The sequence below is a fragment of the Sinohyriopsis cumingii genome, chromosome 18 (assembly GCF_028554795.1).
Source record: "Sinohyriopsis cumingii isolate HCF-2022 chromosome 18, ASM2855479v2, whole genome shotgun sequence".
In the NCBI taxonomy this organism is placed as follows: Eukaryota; Metazoa; Mollusca; class Bivalvia; order Unionida; family Unionidae; genus Sinohyriopsis; species Sinohyriopsis cumingii.
In genome coordinates this window covers 15,937,198-15,958,474 of record NC_142978.1, presented here as the reverse complement: position 1 = coordinate 15,958,474, position 21,277 = coordinate 15,937,198, and the positions used below count along the sequence as shown (strand labels likewise).

At 33.6% G+C, this 21,277-nt stretch overlaps 1 protein-coding gene across 4 annotated transcripts in view; it reads right to left on the bottom strand.

The window, feature by feature from the left end:
- LOC149776141 (solute carrier family 23 member 1-like) overlaps positions 1-21,277 on the bottom strand; it is a 146,871-nt gene that overhangs the window by 27,276 nt on the left and 98,318 nt on the right. For all 4 annotated transcript variants that reach the window (XM_089942426.1, XM_089942425.1, XM_089942424.1 and 1 more), the window contains 4 exons: positions 16,956-17,076; positions 6,335-6,491; positions 5,206-5,355; positions 4,447-4,550 (listed from right to left, as the gene is read on the bottom strand). In XM_089942426.1, coding sequence (XP_089798552.1) covers positions 4,447-4,550; positions 5,206-5,355; positions 6,335-6,491; positions 16,956-17,076 — 532 coding nt within the window. The remainder of the gene's footprint in view (positions 1-4,446; positions 4,551-5,205; positions 5,356-6,334; positions 6,492-16,955; positions 17,077-21,277) is intronic.

Genomic DNA, 21,277 nt, shown 5'->3' with positions numbered 1-21,277 from the left:
TGTATGATATGATTACAACTGAATTTAGTGTATGATATGACTACAACTGAATCTAGTGCATGATATGACTACAATTGAATCTAGTGTATGATATGACTACAACTGAATCTAGTGTATGATATGATTACAATTGAACCTACTGTATGATATGACTACAACTGAATCTAGTGTATGATATGACTACAACTGAATCTAGTGCATGATATGACTACAATTGAATCTAGTGTATGATATGATTACAATTGAACCTACTGTATGATATGACTACAACTGAATCTAGTGTATGATATGACTACAATTGAATCTAGTGCATGATATGACTACAACTGAACTTAGTGTATGATATGACTACAACTGAATCTAGTGTATGATATGACTACAACTGAATCTAGTGTATGATATGACTACAACTGAATCTAGTGAATGATATGATTACAACTGAATTTAGTGTATGATATGACTACAACTGAATCTAGTGCATGATATGACTACAACTGAATCTAGTTTATGGTATGATTACAATTGAATTTAGTGTATGATATGACTACAACTGAATCTATTGTATGATATGACTACAACTGAATCTAGTGTATGATATGACTACAACTGAATCTAGTGCATGATATGATTACAATTGAATTTAGTGTATGATATGACTACAACTGAATCTAGTGTATGATATGACTACAACTGAATTTAGTTTATGATATGACTACAACTGAATCTAGTGCATGATATGACTACAATTGAACTTAGTGTATGATATGATTACAATTGAATCTAGTGTATGATATGACTACAAATGAATCTAGTGCATGATATGACTACAACTGAACTTAGTGTATGATATGACTACCACTGAACTTAGTGTATGATATCACTACAACTGAATCTAGTGTATGATATCACTACGACTGAATCTAGTGCATGATATGACTACAACTGAATCTAGTGTATGATATGATTACAATTGAATTTAGTGTATGATATGACTACAACTGAATCTAGTGCATGATATGACTACAATTGAATCTAGTGTATGATATGACTACAACTGAATCTAGTGTATGATATGATTACAATTGAACCTACTGTATGATATGACTACAACTGAATCTAGTGTATGATATGACTACAACTGAATCTAGTGCATGATATGACTACAATTGAATCTAGTGTATGATATGATTACAATTGAACCTACTGTATGATATGACTACAACTGAATCTAGTGTATGATATGACTACAATTGAATCTAGTGCATGATATGACTACAACTGAACTTAGTGTATGATATGACTACAACTGAATCTAGTGTATGATATGACTACAACTGAATCTAGTGTATGATATGACTACAACTGAATCTAGTGAATGATATGATTACAACTGAATTTAGTGTATGATATGACTACAACTGAATCTAGTGCATGATATGACTACAACTGAATCTAGTTTATGGTATGATTACAATTGAATTTAGTGTATGATATGACTACAACTGAATCTATTGTATGATATGATTACAACTGAATTTAGTATATGATATGACTACAGCTGAATCTAGTGCATGATATGATTACAATTGAATTTAGTGTATGATATGACTACAACTGAATCTAGTGTATCATATGACTGCAACTGAATCTAGTGTATGATATGACTACAACTGAATCTAGTGTATGATATGATTACAATTGAATTTAGTGTATGATATGACTACAACTGAATCTATTGTATGATATGATTACAACTGAATTTAGTATATGATATGACTACAACTGAATCTAGTGCATGATATGATTACAATTGAATTTAGTGTATGATATGACTACAACTGAATCTAGTGTATCATATGTCTGCAACTGAATCTAGTGTATGATATGACTACAACTGAATTTAGTGCATGATATGATTACAATTGAATTTAGTGTATGATATGACTACAACTGAATCTAGTGTATGATATGACTACAATTGAATCTAGTGTATGATATGACTACAATTGAACCGAGTGCCTGAGATGATTACAATTGAATTTAGTGTATGATATGACTACAACTGAATCTAGTGCATGATATGATTACAATTGAATTTAGTGTATGATATGACTACAACTGAATCTAGTGCATGATATGACTACAACTGAATCTAGTGTATGATATGACTACAACTGAATCTATTGTAGTATATGATTACGATTGAATTTAGTGTATGATATGACTACAAATGAATCTAGTGCATGATATGACTACAACTGAATCTAGTGCATGATATGACTACAACTGAATCTAGTGCATGATATGATTACAATTGAATCTAGTGCATGATATGATTACAACTGAATCTAGTGCATGATATGATTACAATTGAATCTAGTGCATGATATGATTACAACTGAATCTAGTGCATGATATGATTACAATTGAATCTAGTGTATGATATGATTACAATTGAACCTACTGTATGATATGACTACAATTGAATCTAGTGTATGATATGACTGCAATTGATATAGTGTATGATATGATTACAACTGAATCTAGTGTATTATATGATTACAATTGAATTTAGTGTATGATATGACTACAAATGAATCTAGTGCATGATATGACTACAACTGAATCTAGTGCATGATATGATTACAATTGAATCTAGTGCATGATATGATTACAACTGAATCTAGTGCATGATATGATTACAATTGAATCTAGTGTATGATATGATTACAATTGAACCTACTGTATGATATGACTACAATTGAATCTAGTGTATGATATGACTACATTTGAATCTAGTGTATTATATGATTACAACTGAACTTAGTTTGCCATATGACTGCAGTTCAGTGGAAAACAATAAAACATAGTCAATACATTTTACAACACGATGTCTTAAACTATGTAACAGAAATAAGCAAAATGATCAAGTTTAGTAGAATCAACAGATAATTTATTTTGCTCAAATACTAAGTGAAAGTTTAAAACAGGCCAGTATGTCTTTGAAAGAGTTCTCAATAATCCAAAGCAATGTTTAGTCCAAAAATTTAATGAGCACTTTGTATCTCTAATGAATTAGTAAATATTTCCTCTCAAATTATATCTGAACACAATTATAAACTCTGATCATAGATTTACAATGTAGAAAAGAAACAAGTATATACAAAAAAGTCTTTAACACCCTCTTCTTGTAAAACACAACTTTTAATTTAGCATAACATTTAACATGAAGCAACATTAGATAGAAATATTACATTTAACATGGTATTTGAATATGAGAGAAATGTTACAGTTTACACGGTATTTGAATATGAGAGAAATGTTACAGTTAACACGGTATTTGAATATGAGAGAAATGTTACATATAACATGACATTTGAATATGAGAGAAATGTTACATTTAACACTGTATTTGAATATGAGAGAAATGTTACAGTTAACACGGTATTTGAATATGAGAGAAATATTACATATGACACAGTATTTGAATATGAGAGAAATGTTACATTTAACACTGTATTTGAATATGAGAGCAGTGTTACATTTAACACTATTGAATATGAGAGAATTGTTACAGTTAACACTGTATTGAATATTAGAGAAATGTTGCATTTAACACTGTATTTGAATATGAGAGAAATATTACATTTCACTTTGTATTGAATACAAGAGATATGTTACATTTAACACTGTTTGAATAAGAGAGAAGTGTTACATTTAACACTATTTGAATATGAGAGAAGTGTTACATTTAACACTATTGTATATGAGAGAATTGTTACAGTTAATACTGTTTGAATATGAGAGAAATGTTACAGTTAATACTGTTTGAATATGAGAGAAATGTTACAGTTAATACTGTTTGAATATGAGAGAAATGTTACAGTTAACACTATTGAATATGAGAGAAATGTTACATTTCACTTTGTATTGATCATGAGAGAACTGTTACAGTTAACACTGTTTGAATATGAGAGAAATGTTACATTTAACATGAAGCAACATGTGAGAGAAATATTACAGTTAATACTGTATTTGAACGTGAAAGAAATGTTACATTAAAAATGTGTTTTGAATATCATTCAGCAAAAGACCATGAGATCATGTTAAGTATATTAATTTCTCAAGCCAAGAATATAAAATGACAAATTCAACACAGAAAACATTATCTCATAATTTAAAACATATAAAACCTTTATTATGGTAAATGTCAAAAACTTGCATATCAAATTGTTCTGACTCTTAGAAACTTACTGTCATATAATAAGCAATGCAACATTTTTATTGTCCACAAGACCACTCATATATAATTAATTAATACTGATGAAAGATTTACCCATCTTCTATTCTCCATTGTCCTTAAAAATCTTTTATGCATGGCCCCAAAAAATGTTTTATTCATGACCCCAAAAGCCCTGTTTGGGTGACTTGCCTTGTGTTCATTACCTTAGTGATGCCTATAGCCCCAATATTTTCACTATAGGAAGTGGTGCCATTTCCTGAACCCCAGGCTCCTGCCAAAACACAGCCAATACCCTCTATTCCTATTCCTGTAATAAAAGTAAACACAATGAAGGTCTAAATTTAGGATATTAAACATCTGTTTTCCTTTAAAATTATACCTTCAAAAAATTACCTATCCTGTGTTTCAATCATATCTCAGCTGTCGCATTAAGTTTTTCACAAATTAGTTTCACTTGTTTGTCTGTTTCACATTCTGTATCATCAGCCAATCTTTTGATCCAATCATCAGTAAATCCATTTAGCTAGGTAGGTCTCTTCATATATATATATATTGATATATGTTTGTATGCATACGAGTGTACATGCCTTTTTGACTTTTAAAACTGTTAAATAAACGTTTATCCCAAAAATCTATATAATGATCATAATGACACTGTTAATGAGAAAGTGATATCTTAACTTGCCAACACAGACAGCAAAAATGTCAAGTACTTGCCAACACAGACAGCAAAAATGTCAAGTATTCCATGAATAGCCAGCACTTACCCCTGACTCACCCCCAATACCCAGCACTAATGACTATTGCCCAGCCTACTTCTAACCTCAGCTGCCCACTACCAACCAGTCTGGCCCTGTACTTACCCACAATGCTTGGTACTATCCACATTGCCCAGTACGAAGCCCTCCTAATCAGTAATCACTCCTATTGTCCAGAACAATCCCATATTGCTCAGTACTCACCTCTATTGACAGCATGCACAGGTGGTGGAGGGGCACCTGCTAATCTGGCACAAGCATAGTAATCTCCTATTGACTCAATCATAGAGGACAGTACTCCAGCGAGCATTCCAAATACTCCAGCAGTGCTCACGGTTGGCAAACCCCATTGACCTATGTTAAATATTACTGAATGAAATAAAATGTGCATTTCATAGTGTTTTAATAAAAAGTTATAAAACAATATCAGACTATATAAGAATCCAGTTTAAGATATTAGGCATCCCAAAAAATATGTTTCCAGTTGGCTGACCATCCTTGTTTTTTGTTGCCAATACTAGCACATTTCACCCCCGCCCCCACCCCCGGTTAAAAAAAAATTACAAAAAAAGCTACATACCTAATTTTTTAAAAGTGCAATAAGAAACATATTTGTTTGCCATAATAATATTAAAAAAAACTTTTTTTAATTAACTTGGTTGTATCACAAGGTTTGCAGATTACGAATAATAAAAAATGTAAGGAAGAATGTTGAATATAGAAACTTTAATCACCATTATGTTGGATATAGAAACTTTAATCACCATTATGTTGGATATAGAAACTTTAATCACCATTATGTTGGATATAGAAACTTTAATTGCCAGTATGTTGTATATAGAAACTTGAATTGCCATTATGTTGGATATAGAAACTTTAATCACCATAATGTTGGATATAGAAACTTTAATCGCCAGTATGTTGTATATAGAAACTTGAATTGCCATTATGTTGGATATAGAAACTTTAATCACCATTATGTTGGATATAGAAACTTTAATCACCAGTATGTTGGATATAGAAACTTTAATCACCATTATGTTGGATATAGAAACTTTAATCACCATAATGTTGGATATAGAAAGTTTAATCACCATAATGTTGGATATAGAAAGTTTAATCACCATTATGTTGGATATAGAAACTTTAATCACCAGTATGTTGGATATAGAAACTTTAATCACCATCATGTTGAATATAGAAACTTGAATCACCATTATGTTGAATATAGAAACTTTAATTGCCATAATGTTTGATATAGAAACTGTAGTGGAGATATACCTGCATTTGTCAATCACTGTAGTGTACAGAATTGACAATGAACCCAACTAACCTGGATAAGGGAATCTGAACCAGTCTGACTTGTAGAGTACATCTACTTTTGTGTCAGTTCTGGCATCATATCCCCATGCTTTGGAATCTGCTGGGAAAGCACCAGCCACAGTCAATATAGCACATATTACCCAAGCTGTAATCATGGCCATTAAAATCTGGTTAAAGACAAAGATCAGCATTTATTATTTTTGCACTAATCAAAAAGGCTAAGATGGAGAGAAGGATTCTAAAGATACATGTTAGGTGACTCAAGAAAAATGTTAAATATGTTACATTCATGTAATTTGCACTTCCCTTAGTGGAAATTTTTTAAAATAATAATAATTACTTTGTATTTGTTTTGTATATCCAAAAATTCTATGAATCTTGTATACAGAACTGCATCACACAAATATGCACTTTTAACATAAATGTTAGTCTTCGAATTATGCATATAAAGATTTCATTTGTTGTCTTTACTACAACAACTGTCACTTCTCCCACTGTATTATAAATTTGTAACTTTGGTTTCTAACTATTTTGGGTCTCACATTACTGACTATCTTTCATGAGGTTACAAATTTCTATTTTTTTGTGTGGTTGATGCAACCCACAAATTGAAAGATGAAACAAACCATGATCCTTATGTACAAAGAACAGGACTCTTTCCATGATCCAAGAATTAAGTACCAATGAACTTTTCACTCTGCACAAAACAAAAAACAATGATAACCATGGCAATAAATGAACTGATGGTACATCCTAAAGAGAACCCAAGTACAAAGTCTAAGATATATATAAAGAATACAAATTATATGGCGAATAATAGTCCTTTCAAGTGCACTGAATCCAGCAAGGGATTGTGTATGTCAGGAATTGATTAAGATAAATGCAATAAACTGACAAGGAACAGTGCAAAACTAGTTTCTAATGAGCCTAAGCAATTCAGCTCTAAATTAATTTTTTTCTAAATGATTCTTTTTCAAAGGCAAACACAGAGACAAGACAAACAAACCAATAGAAAAAGCACTGAGGTTACATAATTTTACATAACTATTTGTACAGGAATAAAAGCCTGATATTTTTTTGTTTCAACTAGTTGGCTTCAACTTCATGCTGATGTTGAAAAATATTTTATATTGACCTAGAAATTGATGATCCATATCACCATCTTTTTTTAATGTAACTTTGCGTAACCATTAATTATATCCCAGATATTTCATTGTTAGTAGTATATTTATGTTTCTGGGTGACTTATATGCAAATTGAAACAATTATTTAAATGAAAATATGCCAGCTGCAAAACGATGATGATTTTATTTGTGCATGTCTACCTTTTTCTAGTCTTCTTGGTTTAAACTGCTTGGTTTCAAAGTTCTAGGGTGGCATATCCAGTAAAATTTCTTTTCTTTTTCCAGGTTTTGGAACTCCAATTGAGTTTGTGAACAATTGTAATAAGTGTTACCAGTATGTCACTAAAAGTGTGGCCACAAGAAGAGAAGTGTTCTGCAACTGGACTTCTGTACAGCTTCTTTGTCATCCAATCAGATCTGTGAAGACTAATCCTTTTGTGTAACTTTTCAGTTTCTCCAACACAATGAAGGCTACAGATCTTACATGTGAAGAGATAAATTACATTCTCTGTTTTGTGCATTCTGTTTGTACCATGTAATTGCAGTTTTTTGCTTGTTGCTGTCCTAAAAAATGTGCTGGTCTCTATCATATGTTGACAGGTTTTGCACCTTTTATTGCCACAGAGGCCAGACTTACTAGGGTGGTCTTGGTTAGAGATTGGCATTAGCTTCACCCTGACTAGGATGTCCTTGAGGTTTTTTGGTTTCCAATAGGTTACTATTGGTTTGTTTGGAAGGATTAACTTGAGTGTGTCACATGATTCCCTGAAGGGCCTGTGTGTCTGGATGATTTTACCTACTTTGGGGTTGTCTGGATGGTAGGTTAGGATAAATGGTATCTGATCAACATTTTCCTTCTCCATATATTTTAGTAGGTCATTGTGGTTCATTTGTTTAGCCCTTTGGATTGCTCTGGTCTTTATCGTAGCCTTGGTTAATCTAATGTTCAGACAACTCTTTGGATCTTTATTGGAATGTTCCATTGTCAGAGCAGATTCTGCATATCCTCAGTACCTGGCTATATGGGATGTTCCAAATACAGTGTTTTGGATGACAACTGGTTGGGAGAAGATACTGGTGTTTATAAGTTGGTTATGAGTAGTTGTCTATATGGATTTTTTTTCTGCCAGTCTGGTTGTTGCGTCCAGGAAAACATGGTTTGAGTTGGATAATTCTGCAGTGAATTTTATTGAAAGATGGAAGTTATTTGCCTTTGAAATAAAATCATCCAGATTGTCTCTTCCATGTTGCCACTTCATTTCTATGTCATCAATGAAGCGTACCCAGTGGTATGATGTAAGTTCAACCGATACTAAAAGTTGTCCCTCCAGTCTTCCCATAAAAAGATTAGTATACAAAGGAGCCATTTTTGTACCACTGATTTGGAGGTTGTTTTCTTCATTAAATTCAAAGTTATTGAGTTTTAGGACAAGTTCCAGGAGTTTGACTAGGAAATGAGTGGTTGGATTGTCTTCAGTTCTTGTTTCTAATGCTCCCTACATGCCTGTATCCCTTTGTAGTGTGGTATGTTAGTAATAATAATGACCATATTTAAAGAAGGTAACACAATTAGCTATAAACTAATCTACCTTGAGGCCCTCATACAAAGGAATTCATTTATTTAAGCTGCATCTCTGAAACCACTGGATATATTGGGTTTGGAAGAAGGAAATAGAGTGGGCATTTCTAATCTCAACTGGAATACTATTCCAGAACAGAGTTCCAGAGTATTGGAAACTTTTTTTAAATAACTCCTTATTTGGTTTGGGAATTTTATACTGTTTGGCAGACATGGATCGGAGGTGGGGAGTATTACCAGGTAGCCTATACTGGAATAGTGATTGTAAATATTCAGGAACACTATTATGAGATATCCTGTACATTAATTTGGCTTTTATCAAAAAGATTTGGTCTTTAATAGGTAATATTTTTAACCTACGAGCTAAATTTTCCTTGCTTTCTTTCTCGATTGATATTAGCCCAAATGCTCTTTTTTGAAGATGTGCCAGCTTTGCTATGTTTTTATCATTTGAATTACCCCATACTGTACTACAGTAGTCCAAATAGGGTTGTATGTAACTGTTATAAAATAGTTTTCTGTGCCTTTCAGGGAGAAAATGTCTTATCCTACTGAGAAGCCATAAACTTGAATTGACTTTTTACTGATATGTTTGATATGTTCAGTCCATGATAGGTTATTATCTACCAGAACGTCAAGTAGTCTATCATGACAGACCATTCACAAATTTGTATCCTTCCATGCCATAGTTCATCACTGTCAAGATTTGTCCTTCTTTGCTGTGTTGAGATAAGTAATATTTTGGTTTTACCTGTATTTACCACCATGCCATTACATGTGCACCAGTTTTCCAGTTTGTTTAGGGCATTCTGTAAAGAAATTTCGAGTTCATGCTTTGTGTTTTGGATGTCTGACAATGTTGTGTCATCTGCATAGAGATCTGTAGATGATATTGAGTTTCTTAGTAAAAGTGGTAGGTCATTAATAAATAAATGAATAGTAATGGACCTAGAATTGAGCCTTGTGGTACTCCATATCTAATTGTTTCAGGTTCAGACAGAACATTATTTATGTAAACATGTTGTGTTCTCTCACTTAAGTAAGAAATAAACCATCTAATTGTTCTTTCATCACACTGGTAGATTTTCAGTTTCTTCAAAAGGATTTCATGATCCACCATGTCAAAAGCTTTCCTGAAATCTACAAATACAGTTCCTATTATTCTACCTTGGTCAAGTACTTGAAGCCATTTATCAGTTAGGAAGATCAAGGCAGTCTCACAGGAATGGTTCTGTCTAAAGCCTGATTGATTAGGGTGTAACAGCAAGTGTTTGGTTAAATATGACATGAATGAGTCATGGACATGTTTTTCAATCAATTTTGACAAGTTTGGTAGTATTGAGATTGGTCGGTAGTTATCAGCATCATCCTTAGAACCAGATTTGTGAATAGGAGTTACTTTTGCAGTTTTCCATATTTTGGGGACAGATGAGGTTGCAATACTTAAATTAATTATGAATGTTATGCTATCTACAATAGCAGAGGCAGAAGATTTAATGAGTCGTGGACCAATCTGATCAAGTCCTGTAGCTTTCTTGGTATCAAGTTCACTGAGACATTTTTAACAAAGTTTTTTGATACTGGTGGGATAGAGAAACATACCTCCTTAGAGATTTTGCTGCTGCAGAACTTTTTCAGTTCATTAAAGTTGTTTTCTATCACTGGTTCTTTAACTTTGTGGTAATGTTGGTGAAAAAATCATTGAAAACATTTGCAATGTCAGTTTCATCAGTGACTATGGTGTCATTTACCAGAAGTGAGTGAATTTTATTTGTGTTTTTTGTGCGTTCCTCCATTGAGTTCATTGAAGACTTTCCAAATGGAGTTTGTGTTGCTCTTTTTGTTTTCAAGCAATGATTGATAATAAGTTTTTTTTACCTTTTTTAATCATACTTGTTATTGTATTTCTCCATACTTTATATTGTGCATGGTTTCCCATAGCCTTGAATTGGTCTCGTGTTTTCATAGCATCTAGGATTTCAGTAGTAAGCCAATTAGGTTGAATTTCAGTCTTTACTCGATATACTTTTAGTGGTGCATGCTTAGAAACTACATCCATGAATAAGTCAGCCCACACACTCATGGCTTCATCTATGTCATCCAAATTTTGGATCATATTCCATGGAACTTTATATAGGTCATTGAGAAATTGTTCTTCATTAAAAATTTTAAACGATCTGTAAGTGATCTTTTTATGTGTATTTTTCTTATTTTTCTTGCATTTAACCTTTCTTGTCAAAAAGGTAGGATAATGGTCACTAAGACCAACATTCGGTACATTAACACAAGCCACATTGTCTGGTAGGTTGGTATAAATGTGATCAATAAGAGTGCTTGATTTTTCTGTTACCCTTGTAGGTTCATTTACCAGCTGGTCTAGGCCTAATGATTCAATAAATTCCATCTAGTTGTTCCTTATTTGAGTATTGAGAAGGTCCTTATTTATATCTCCGAGTATATATGTTTCTTTCTCCTGTGCTAGAACATTTTCCATTTGTTTCAAGAAGTTATCATTCCAAAATGCTTTGGAGGAAGGTGGCCTATAAATGAAACCAACTAGGAATGATTTTGCATTATTTTGAAAAATTTCCAGCCAGATACTCTCAATTTCATGTGACTCCAAGTCAAGTTGCCTTTTTACATTTTACATTTACATCTTCCCTAATGTATACAACAAGACCTCCCCCCCCCCCGTTTGTCTTTCTGTCCATACGTAATGGTTTATTGTAGCCTTGACAGTGAAATAGATCATCATTGTGGTCAGCATTTAATTTGGTTTCAGTGAGTCCTAAAACATGTATATTATTTTCTTTGGAAAACAACATTAACTTAATCTGGTCTATCTTTCCCACTAAACCTAGTACATTTAAGTGACCTATGTTAAAACCTTTTGCATTTAGTTTCATATCAATTATATGTATGTCATCATGCAATGGGGTACTCACTGAGATTGTCTCCATGCTACTTTTATCATTCTTACATCCTATTTCTATATTTAAATGTTCATCTATATTAGCAACTTCAAAGTCACATACAAACCCTGAAAATCCATTTACATTTGCATCTACAATAGTGTCCATTGAATAGTTAGAGTCAAGAGTCCCACTGGGTACATTTAGATTTTTTGTAAATGAAGCATTGGCGTTCTCCTCTTTGCCAGCTTCCTAATATGTATACATTGATGGACAAAGTCTTTGTTTGTGTCCATATTTATGGCACCTGAAACACTCAATCTGTTTGCCATGATGGCATACCTGTGTCATGTGCCCAGTTTCTCCACAGTAGAGACAGCACTCTTCATTAAAGTGCCTGAAAATGGGGGCATACATGTTAATATTTCTCAGTAGTTGAGAGGTTCCTTTTCTGCTTAAATGAATTTCGTCTCTGTGTTAGAGAGTAAGGTTTACATCCTGGTTCTGAAGAAAGAAAGATGTGTATTGTGAAATGTACTGTAGGTTGAAGTCTTCACATAGGTCAATTATCAGATCATTGATTTCTTTGGCCTTGGTGTCCACATGAGGAGGTAGTCCTGATATCATTAATTTACATGTATTTGGGCTGCAATACCTAGCAGCATACAGTAAACTTTCAAAATCTGTTCTGATTTGATTTGGTATGCCTCATCAATAATATTTGTGATGTTTTTTGCATAATACACAGAGATGTGTCGTCTAAAGACACAAACATTGCATCTGGCAGTAATGGTTCTCTTGCTTTGTTTTTTATGAGGTAATCTGTCATGTCATGCCCTAAAGATATGATGGTAATTGGTGGACATCTGATCTCATGAAATAATCCAAATATTCTGATATCCTTTCTGTGGTATGCCCATTACTGGAGATTATAGGTCTGCCTGGGTTTCCTTATTTGTTGATTTTAGATAGAAGATAAAATCGACCTGCCATTGGGTTTTCTAGGCTTAAGTAATCTTTCATTTGCTGGTCTGTGTGCCCAATTTGGTATGCCTCATCAATAATATTTGTGATGTTTTTTGCATAGTCCAGTGTTGGATGTTGGTCAAGTTTTTGTTAGAACCTAGCATCACTTAATTATCTGTATATATTACAAGGGTCATGCTACCAGGCAAAATGGGTAAGTCATCTAAAAATTGTAAAATGGCCTTTTTGTGTTATGAAAGCGAAAACAACATTGCCTGTGATTTTTTTAGATGTATGAGTTACAGTAGATTATAACTTTTGAGATGCCACCTAGCTGTAGCCAGGAAATTCTGACAATGTAGTATTATAGTGGCGAAACGTATTGTATACAGTGTTGATACGAATTTTGCACATTCACAGGTGTGTTTTTAATAGCTAGGCTAACTGACCATTTGGGGGCTTAACCCTTTCCTGAGCAAGTTATCATTGCTCGATTTCTGCAAGTTATGCCAACCATTTGATGATGAAAACTTTAATCTGTTTCAATACTTAAACATCAATATGTAAGTAACAATTTGTGTTTTAAGATTATAATTGGTGAAGAACACTTTCTAATTTACATTTTCTGAAATGAATATGTTAATTGCCAAATTTGCATTCTTTTCCTTATCAAATTGGTTTGAAGCTATAAGTGAACCTAAAATGGCAGACATTGCTGTGTCTAGGAAATGCTACTTCATCTGTTTTCACAAATAATCCAGCAAATAGATTAAGGAAAAATGTACAGTTCATAGAAACTAAAGTCTAAATATTATCTGATAGAAGATTTAGCTTAATAATGTAATACTGAAGGTCAGAAACATATGGGACAATGCTATGTTGTGGAATTCAAAAAGCAATGCAGCTTTGTAAAGTCAAGGTTGTTTTCTGACATTACTTTTTGTGAAAATATGTTAAAAGCAGTGAAGCAAATACTGTTTATCCAATGTACGATGTTACTGCAAGTACCTAGGTAAATAATTATAGGTCGCTGCATTTGTATTGGAAAATATGAATGAGATTTTGTCAGATTAAAACTGTACGACCTGTGGGAATGAAGTAATCATCCAGAAAACAAGTTCATATTTTCACATACAAATGCAGTACTCATTTTCTTATTCTACCTAAGGCTTAATTATAAATAAATACACAACAAGAAAAAAAGTAATTGAATTTATGCTGTATTCCAAAAGAAATACACAACCGTAGATTCATCAATACACAATAACAATATTAATGCACACATAGAACCACCCAGCAACCTTTGAACTTTGTTGCATGCTCGACATCAGCTTAAAATAGAATTGTCATTTTTTTCTACTTAAAATTTGGTCTGAAACGAATGGGTTTGGGGGTGTTGATTCTACTCAATTCTGCTTATGATGGACTGGATTTATTAGCTGTGTCAATTCAACACAAACTACATGTGTCTGTGATTTGAGCTGGGAGGGCCAAGTCTTGACTCAGCTGCATGTGTGTTTCTGTTCTGACACTGAATGTTTGGAACCATAATGTGGTACAATATGAACTCTTTCAAGTGTAATTATCAAAAAGATGCTATGAAATATCTCATTCATTTTATTTTGAGTGCAGTAAGGAGAACGTTGTTACATTTGGAAATTTAGTTGATATTACATTACAATTTTGAAATGTGTAATCAAGCTTTAGAACCCATGACATAACTCGTGTAATTCAGATTTGCAGAACTAAGAAAGTACATTTTGAGGAAATTCAAGATGCAACAATGTAAGAATATGTTTTGCCATTCTTATTACCAGCTGAAGAAGACATGATTGTGCCTGGTCACTTGCATGCTCTTTGTAGGGACCCTAGTTATATTATGATCTGTATGGCATCTATCGCTAGCCTAAATCTGAAATATTGTATCAAAAAAGTTAACACGGAAAATTGCAAAGCAGCTGTTGTGTGACAGTCCATTCAGCCATCAGAAATACAAATTCTTTGTCGTCTTGGCTTATTGGCTCTTTGGCCCTTACTTTTCTACCAGAACCTTCAGTTGCATTTTTTCCCCATGAATTTAGTACTTTCACTTATAAAATGGTACGCCTCTGATAGATATCAATAGCCTTTGCCCTCAGTATGCTTTTCTATGTTATTTTCATGTACCCCAGAGAGCATTCCATTTATGAAAAGTTACAAATATTTCTCCTAAATGATCATAATGGTATTTTTGATACTGCATCTCATGTTTGTTGTGGACATATCACATTCATTCATTTGTTTGTTTTAAAGTTTCATTTGGGACTCAGCAAACTTGCCCACATTGTTCACTTTATCATCTCTACTTTCAAAGATGAAACAGCTGTTCTAGTTCATCCACAAACAAATCTAATAACTAAAACCTAAATCATCTACTACATGAGTGTACATGGTATGCTTACAAAGTAGTTCATAATACACTAATAATTTTTAGGCACATGTATTGCACACGTGCATGAAATATCAAGGTGTTCAGTATTAAAAAATACTGCATAATTCTGACAATGAAAAGTTGATGAAAATAAAGAGTATATAATAATAAACAATATATTAAAAATATTATCAAATGATTGTTTTAAGGAGGCTAAAAAAGTGAGTGGTTATATTTAAGAAAATTCCTCTTTATAGATAAAAATGCACTCATATGTTATGCATGAGCCCTATGTGTTCTTTGTTGTGTCGATTCGGTTGGAATGAAGGGTCAAGTTTAGTCATAAAGTGACATTAATGCTCAGTGTGTTGTCTTTGAATAGTTAGAGTACTGTTTAATTGGCAAGAATGAAATTAGGATGAATAGTATAGTATGAAGTTACTTGTGCCTTTCCTCAATGTACATGTTACAGGGGGTTGTTTCAAAGTAATTTAGAAATCTATTTGAATGCCATTTTAAACATAACTTTTAGAAAGTAAAACAAATTAAGTGGAAGTTTATTAAGCATTTTTCTGACCTACAAGACTATGATGTCATCACCTCTAATAGTTAAAATTAATTACAATGTGCTCTTTTAAAGTCATCTGGTTAAAATACATTTCATGTATCTCCATATAAACATACACTTTAAAGTAGGTATACAATATATATGAATATAATAACTTGTATACATGTAAAAATATGTTTATAATAAACTTATAATAATTTTAAAATAATGTATTGCTTAAAACCAATGTTGTATATATATATATATATATATATATATATATATATATATATATATATATATATATATATATATATATATATATATATATATATATATATATATATATTGTGTTTCTTGTTTTGCTCCCACTTCTCCCTGTTAAGCTTCTATGTCTCCCTACTCTTTCCAAAAGGAGAAGTCTTTTCTCCCTAAAATTCAAGTCTAGTGTGACCCCTAAATATATAATAATAATAATAATAATGAGGACTTTGTATAGCACCTAATCTTTAGAAGCTCTAAGCACTTTACAACATTAGACAACACCTATAAGATAAAAAACATATAATAATATTATTACAAAAACAAACACCATGAAATTAGAAAAAAACATTAAAAAATAAAAAAACATGCTGAGAATATTTAAGGTAGGAAACATTATTAGATCTTTAAGTTTGTTCTTGCAGTCGAAATAAGTGAGATTTGAGAGCCCTCTTGAATGTGATCACTGTGTCTTTGTGTCTAAGTTCAGTGGGCAATTCATTCCACATTGCTGGGCCTTGGTATGCAAAAGAACACTGTCCATATGACTTTGTTTTCATAGTGGGAATAATGAGTATACGATTGTCAGAAGAGGAGCGTAAGTATCTTGCTGGTGTGTACACATGGGTGAGATCGGATAGATATTTTTTAAAAAGACAAATAGAAACTGTAAGTTTTTCTTACTTGCTTACAGGCACGTTAAATTCACCCATCCATCAAGATATACATACCTGAATACACATTTCATGCATCCAATTAACATACATACATACATACATACATACATACATACATGTACATACATACCTTATATATGTAATTGTTTACTCACGGGGAAGAGGCTGAATATTGGCACATCCACCCTTTTAAAGCCACACCCTTTCACCACAGTACAAAGTGGCACATTCACTTTACGCAAGTACTGGGAAAACAAGGCAATCAGGAACATAGTCCTGAAAAATATACCATAATCTGATTCAAGTCTCTACATGAATGTCTTTAAAGTATAATAATTCAATGTCAACCCTAGACCACCAGCCCAATCTCTGTGATGTTAGTAGTTGCGACATGTTGCCGTGTTCTCGAGTGGTACATAAAAATGATTGGCATGCACCATGGGCTTAGCAGGGAGGAGAGGAATGCTAAACTAAAAGGGAAAACAGGTGGGATTCAACTGATGCAAGACATTTTTTGGTATAAAATCAAGCAAATAGGAATTGCAAGCCATCTCTTTTTTATCATCATTGCTAGCTGTTGCAAACATTACTTTTGTTTTTAGGATTCATTATGCCATTATCCTCTCTCTCTCTCTCTCCCTCTCTCTCTCATTTGTCCAGATGCTATAACGGTCATGTGTAATACTTTTTTCAACTGCCATTCTTTATAAATAGCCTATACCTGTTTCATTTGGCTAGAATGTCCTCCACACACTTTCTCTCGGTGATGTCATCTGTGCCACCAAGCTCGTAGCAAAATTCATCTGAGGTGGCCCATGGCCCAGCACCAGGGCTTTTAATTGTTTTACTTTGCTCCAGTCCTTGTTAAGTCTTGATGGCCATGTCTACTCTACAGGAAGCACTCTATTTACCAACCACAAAGCTATTTTTAAAAAACTTGAGCTTGGTTATAATTGCTTCTATCATGATGCTTTGATTGGCAAGCTCAGCCAATGTTGTCATATTCAGCTGTTCATTATGCAGCTTGATGTTGGCGAGGCATGGCATCGCTGTGAAAGAGCTCAATATATTTGTTACAAAATATATCTGGAACAGTGCAACAAATGAGAAGCATTATAAAATTTAAACACAAAAATAGACCACTTTGGTAACATATTTTGTGTCTGCCTGTTATTGAAAGGGAAATTTTGTAGCTCATTACACAGAATACTTGCCCTTTACATTAATATTCATAAAGAAGAGCGACGTGAAGCTGGTGTTGGGTTGCCATCAAATCACAGCTAGTTAGCATCTGACACAGACTAATGCAAATGAGACTTTGTCTAGATAAAGACACGTAACTATTGTAATGAGAAAACATATGGACAGTCAATTTCATTTAACTAAAGCTAAGTTTTGATTTTAAATGTCAGCTTGCTTTTAAGAACATCTATCATCTTAGTTTTCGGTCACATGATTCTGTCCATTGGGTACATATACAGACCAACTGTGGTTACAGTGGTGTGATCGGAACATCGCTTGGTCATTTCCATCAGGTCCAGAATAGACCTTGGATGTAATTTGGCAACATTGATTGGAATATTGCTCTGCCATTTCATAACCTGATGGCAATGGCCGAATGATGTTCTGATCATGCAATGGTGGTGTGGTATGATGCGATGAGGTGTGAAGACACCCCTTGCGTAAGTTGTGAGCAAAGCAGTGTACACCACCCAGCAGAAGCAGGCACATTTGGCCTTAGTGCACCAAACAGGAAAAGGAGAATCTCTAAAGTATAGGGACTAGGTCTTTCATGGACCAGAATAGAGGTGCTATGTGGCTCATTCAAGAAGAACCGACTTGTTATCATGACCTTGCAAGAATACAAATAGTAACTGAAGATCACTCATCTCTCATTATTTCACTTTCATTCATCTATCTGTCGATCTTGAGGAAGTGACAATCAGCAAGCATGACTCAGTTAAAGACACATACTAAGATTTAGTCAGCAACCCTGGAGATGACCCAGTCGACGATTCAGACTGAGATCCAGGAGATGACCCAGTCAATGATTCAGACTGTGATTGAGAAGGTGACCCAGTTGATGACTCAGGCTGCAATCAAGAAGGCAAAGCAGTCAGTGATCCAGTTGTTGACCAGAAGCCAGGAATACGACAATATCCCGCTGGGGCAGAAATCTGTCACATTATGAAATGCCAGACCTCAGACAGATACAGCAAGGTATCACTCAATATAAAGACCTATCCTAAAGAACCAGAGAAAGAGAGACTCTGGGTAGTGTAGCGAAGTGAATTCCACTACACTATCATTAGTGCTATGCATCCACTATGACCAACCCAAACGAGATCCAGGAAACGTTTTTGAAGAGCAGGAGTTTCTTACTGCAGAATTACCAAAGACCGACAAGCTTGTCATTCTCAGTGATTTCAATGCTAGCTTTGGTGCAGATACAAAAATGGCATTGACAAATGGAATAGCTATGTAGTCTTCCTACTTGAGGGAATGCGCTGAACACCAGCACAGTCTTTCATCAGCCAAACTACACTAAGATGGCTTGGAAGCACACACACTCCAAGCATAAATTATCATCAGGAGAAGAGACTGGTGGGATGTTCATCTGACATATGAAAAACACAATTTTGAACTTCCAAAGCCACCCAACACAGTCTTGTTTTGAAAAACATGATTTTTAGGAATCTTAGTCCCAACATGAACAAAACCCTTTATTTCTTGACCACCATGATATATGCCAGCAATTTTGTAGTAAGAACAGTAAACAGTCCTGTTTGAAGCTCAGTTAAACCTATCCTCGGGGCATATAACTGATATAGAAGCAATTAAAAGGTTAGGTTAGACAGAGATAAACAATCTCCTTTCAGAGATTATTTAACTGGCTGACAATAGCTATGGCAATGTGTCATGTCAAATACTGCTGTAGGTGTGTCCATTTAGCTAATTTGCATAGGTAAAGTACACAAAGTAGACGAACCCAATTTATCTGAAGTTAAGTATATCAAAGAGATGTGCTGAAGAACATGTTACATGTATTACCATCACTGCATTGAATGAGAATGTTGAAGCCAACTTTGATAAAGTTTGTGATCAATGGCAAAGTTTCTTTTTTGAAGTTGAATTTTACTTCAATATTAAAATGCAAAACGTGATTATTTCAGTTTCAGAATAGTGTTCAATTGTGATTCAGTTTGGAAGAATGTCATTCAACAAGCAATATGCTTTCAGCAAAGCAAGCAAAACACAGCAAAATTAAATTTTAAAACTCCAGACTAATGGTGATTTACTTTGTCAAGCAAATCAGCAAGGGGAAGCATATAATTCTTTGCACATATGACCATTAGTCATTCTGAGATATACAACATCCATCGAAACAGGAGCACCAATCGTATGGAGACCATCAGTCATTCTGAAGTCCATCGAAACATGAGCATATTCAACACACTGAATTAAACATTCAGATTAGCTCTCTTTATTATCACTGTCTTAATCTTATTAAAATGCTAACTATTAATTGACCCATGCTTTTCAAGATCAAATTAGCCATGAAATAGATTGATTGAAAGATAATAAGAAGCAAACACTCATGTCTGAACAGTTGATTTATATTGATAAAGCATTAACATCTGTACTGGACAAAGGTGTTTGTTACTGCTGTATTACCTGTAAAGATCAGATTCACCTGAAAATATTATGCCTCTCCTTCAATGAAATGGTCAGTCCCAAATTTATCGTATAATTAATTTTTTTTATAGAGACAAGCATATATTCTTGTCAAACTGCATCAGATACAGTTCTGACAATCCTAACATTATGGTGGTCATTAACAACTCAGTTCAGCTCAGGATTTGTTCCGAGAATCAAGTTGGAAAGTCTGGACAACAGTACCATCTAGTCTGTAGTGAGTGCAAAGATAAACACTAATGACACTTACATGTAACCTTCAAACCCTCAATTGAAGTATTTAGAGCAATGGATATTAAAGACAGAATCTTGATGTCTGTTTTATTTAATGTCAGTGTCATTATGATTATGTGAGTGTTTGCACACATGTATGGCATTGATATTTGACAATGCTAACATTACCAACCATTTCTTTCTTTGTAAGTGCATTAAATGATTTGAAAAAAACCAGGTTAATTGTTTTTATTTAAATCTGAATAAGTTCAATCATTTTCTATATGCACATATGAAAAAATAGCATATTCTCAATTAGATGACAAGCTTTGGTCATGATTTCTGACCACCACCACCACCACCACCCTCTTGGGACCTAAAAACACAATTTTTCAGTCCGAAAACCCCCCAGCACTGTCTGGAAATATGGCAGTTGAAGTCTGAGTGATGAAGGCCATATGTGGACTTTCTACAGACTCATAGTCTCCCAGCTCAATATCCAAATTCAGCCTAGCAAACAACCACAAAACAAAGATGTGTCAAAGAAGCCCAATGTCTCCAAAGTTGA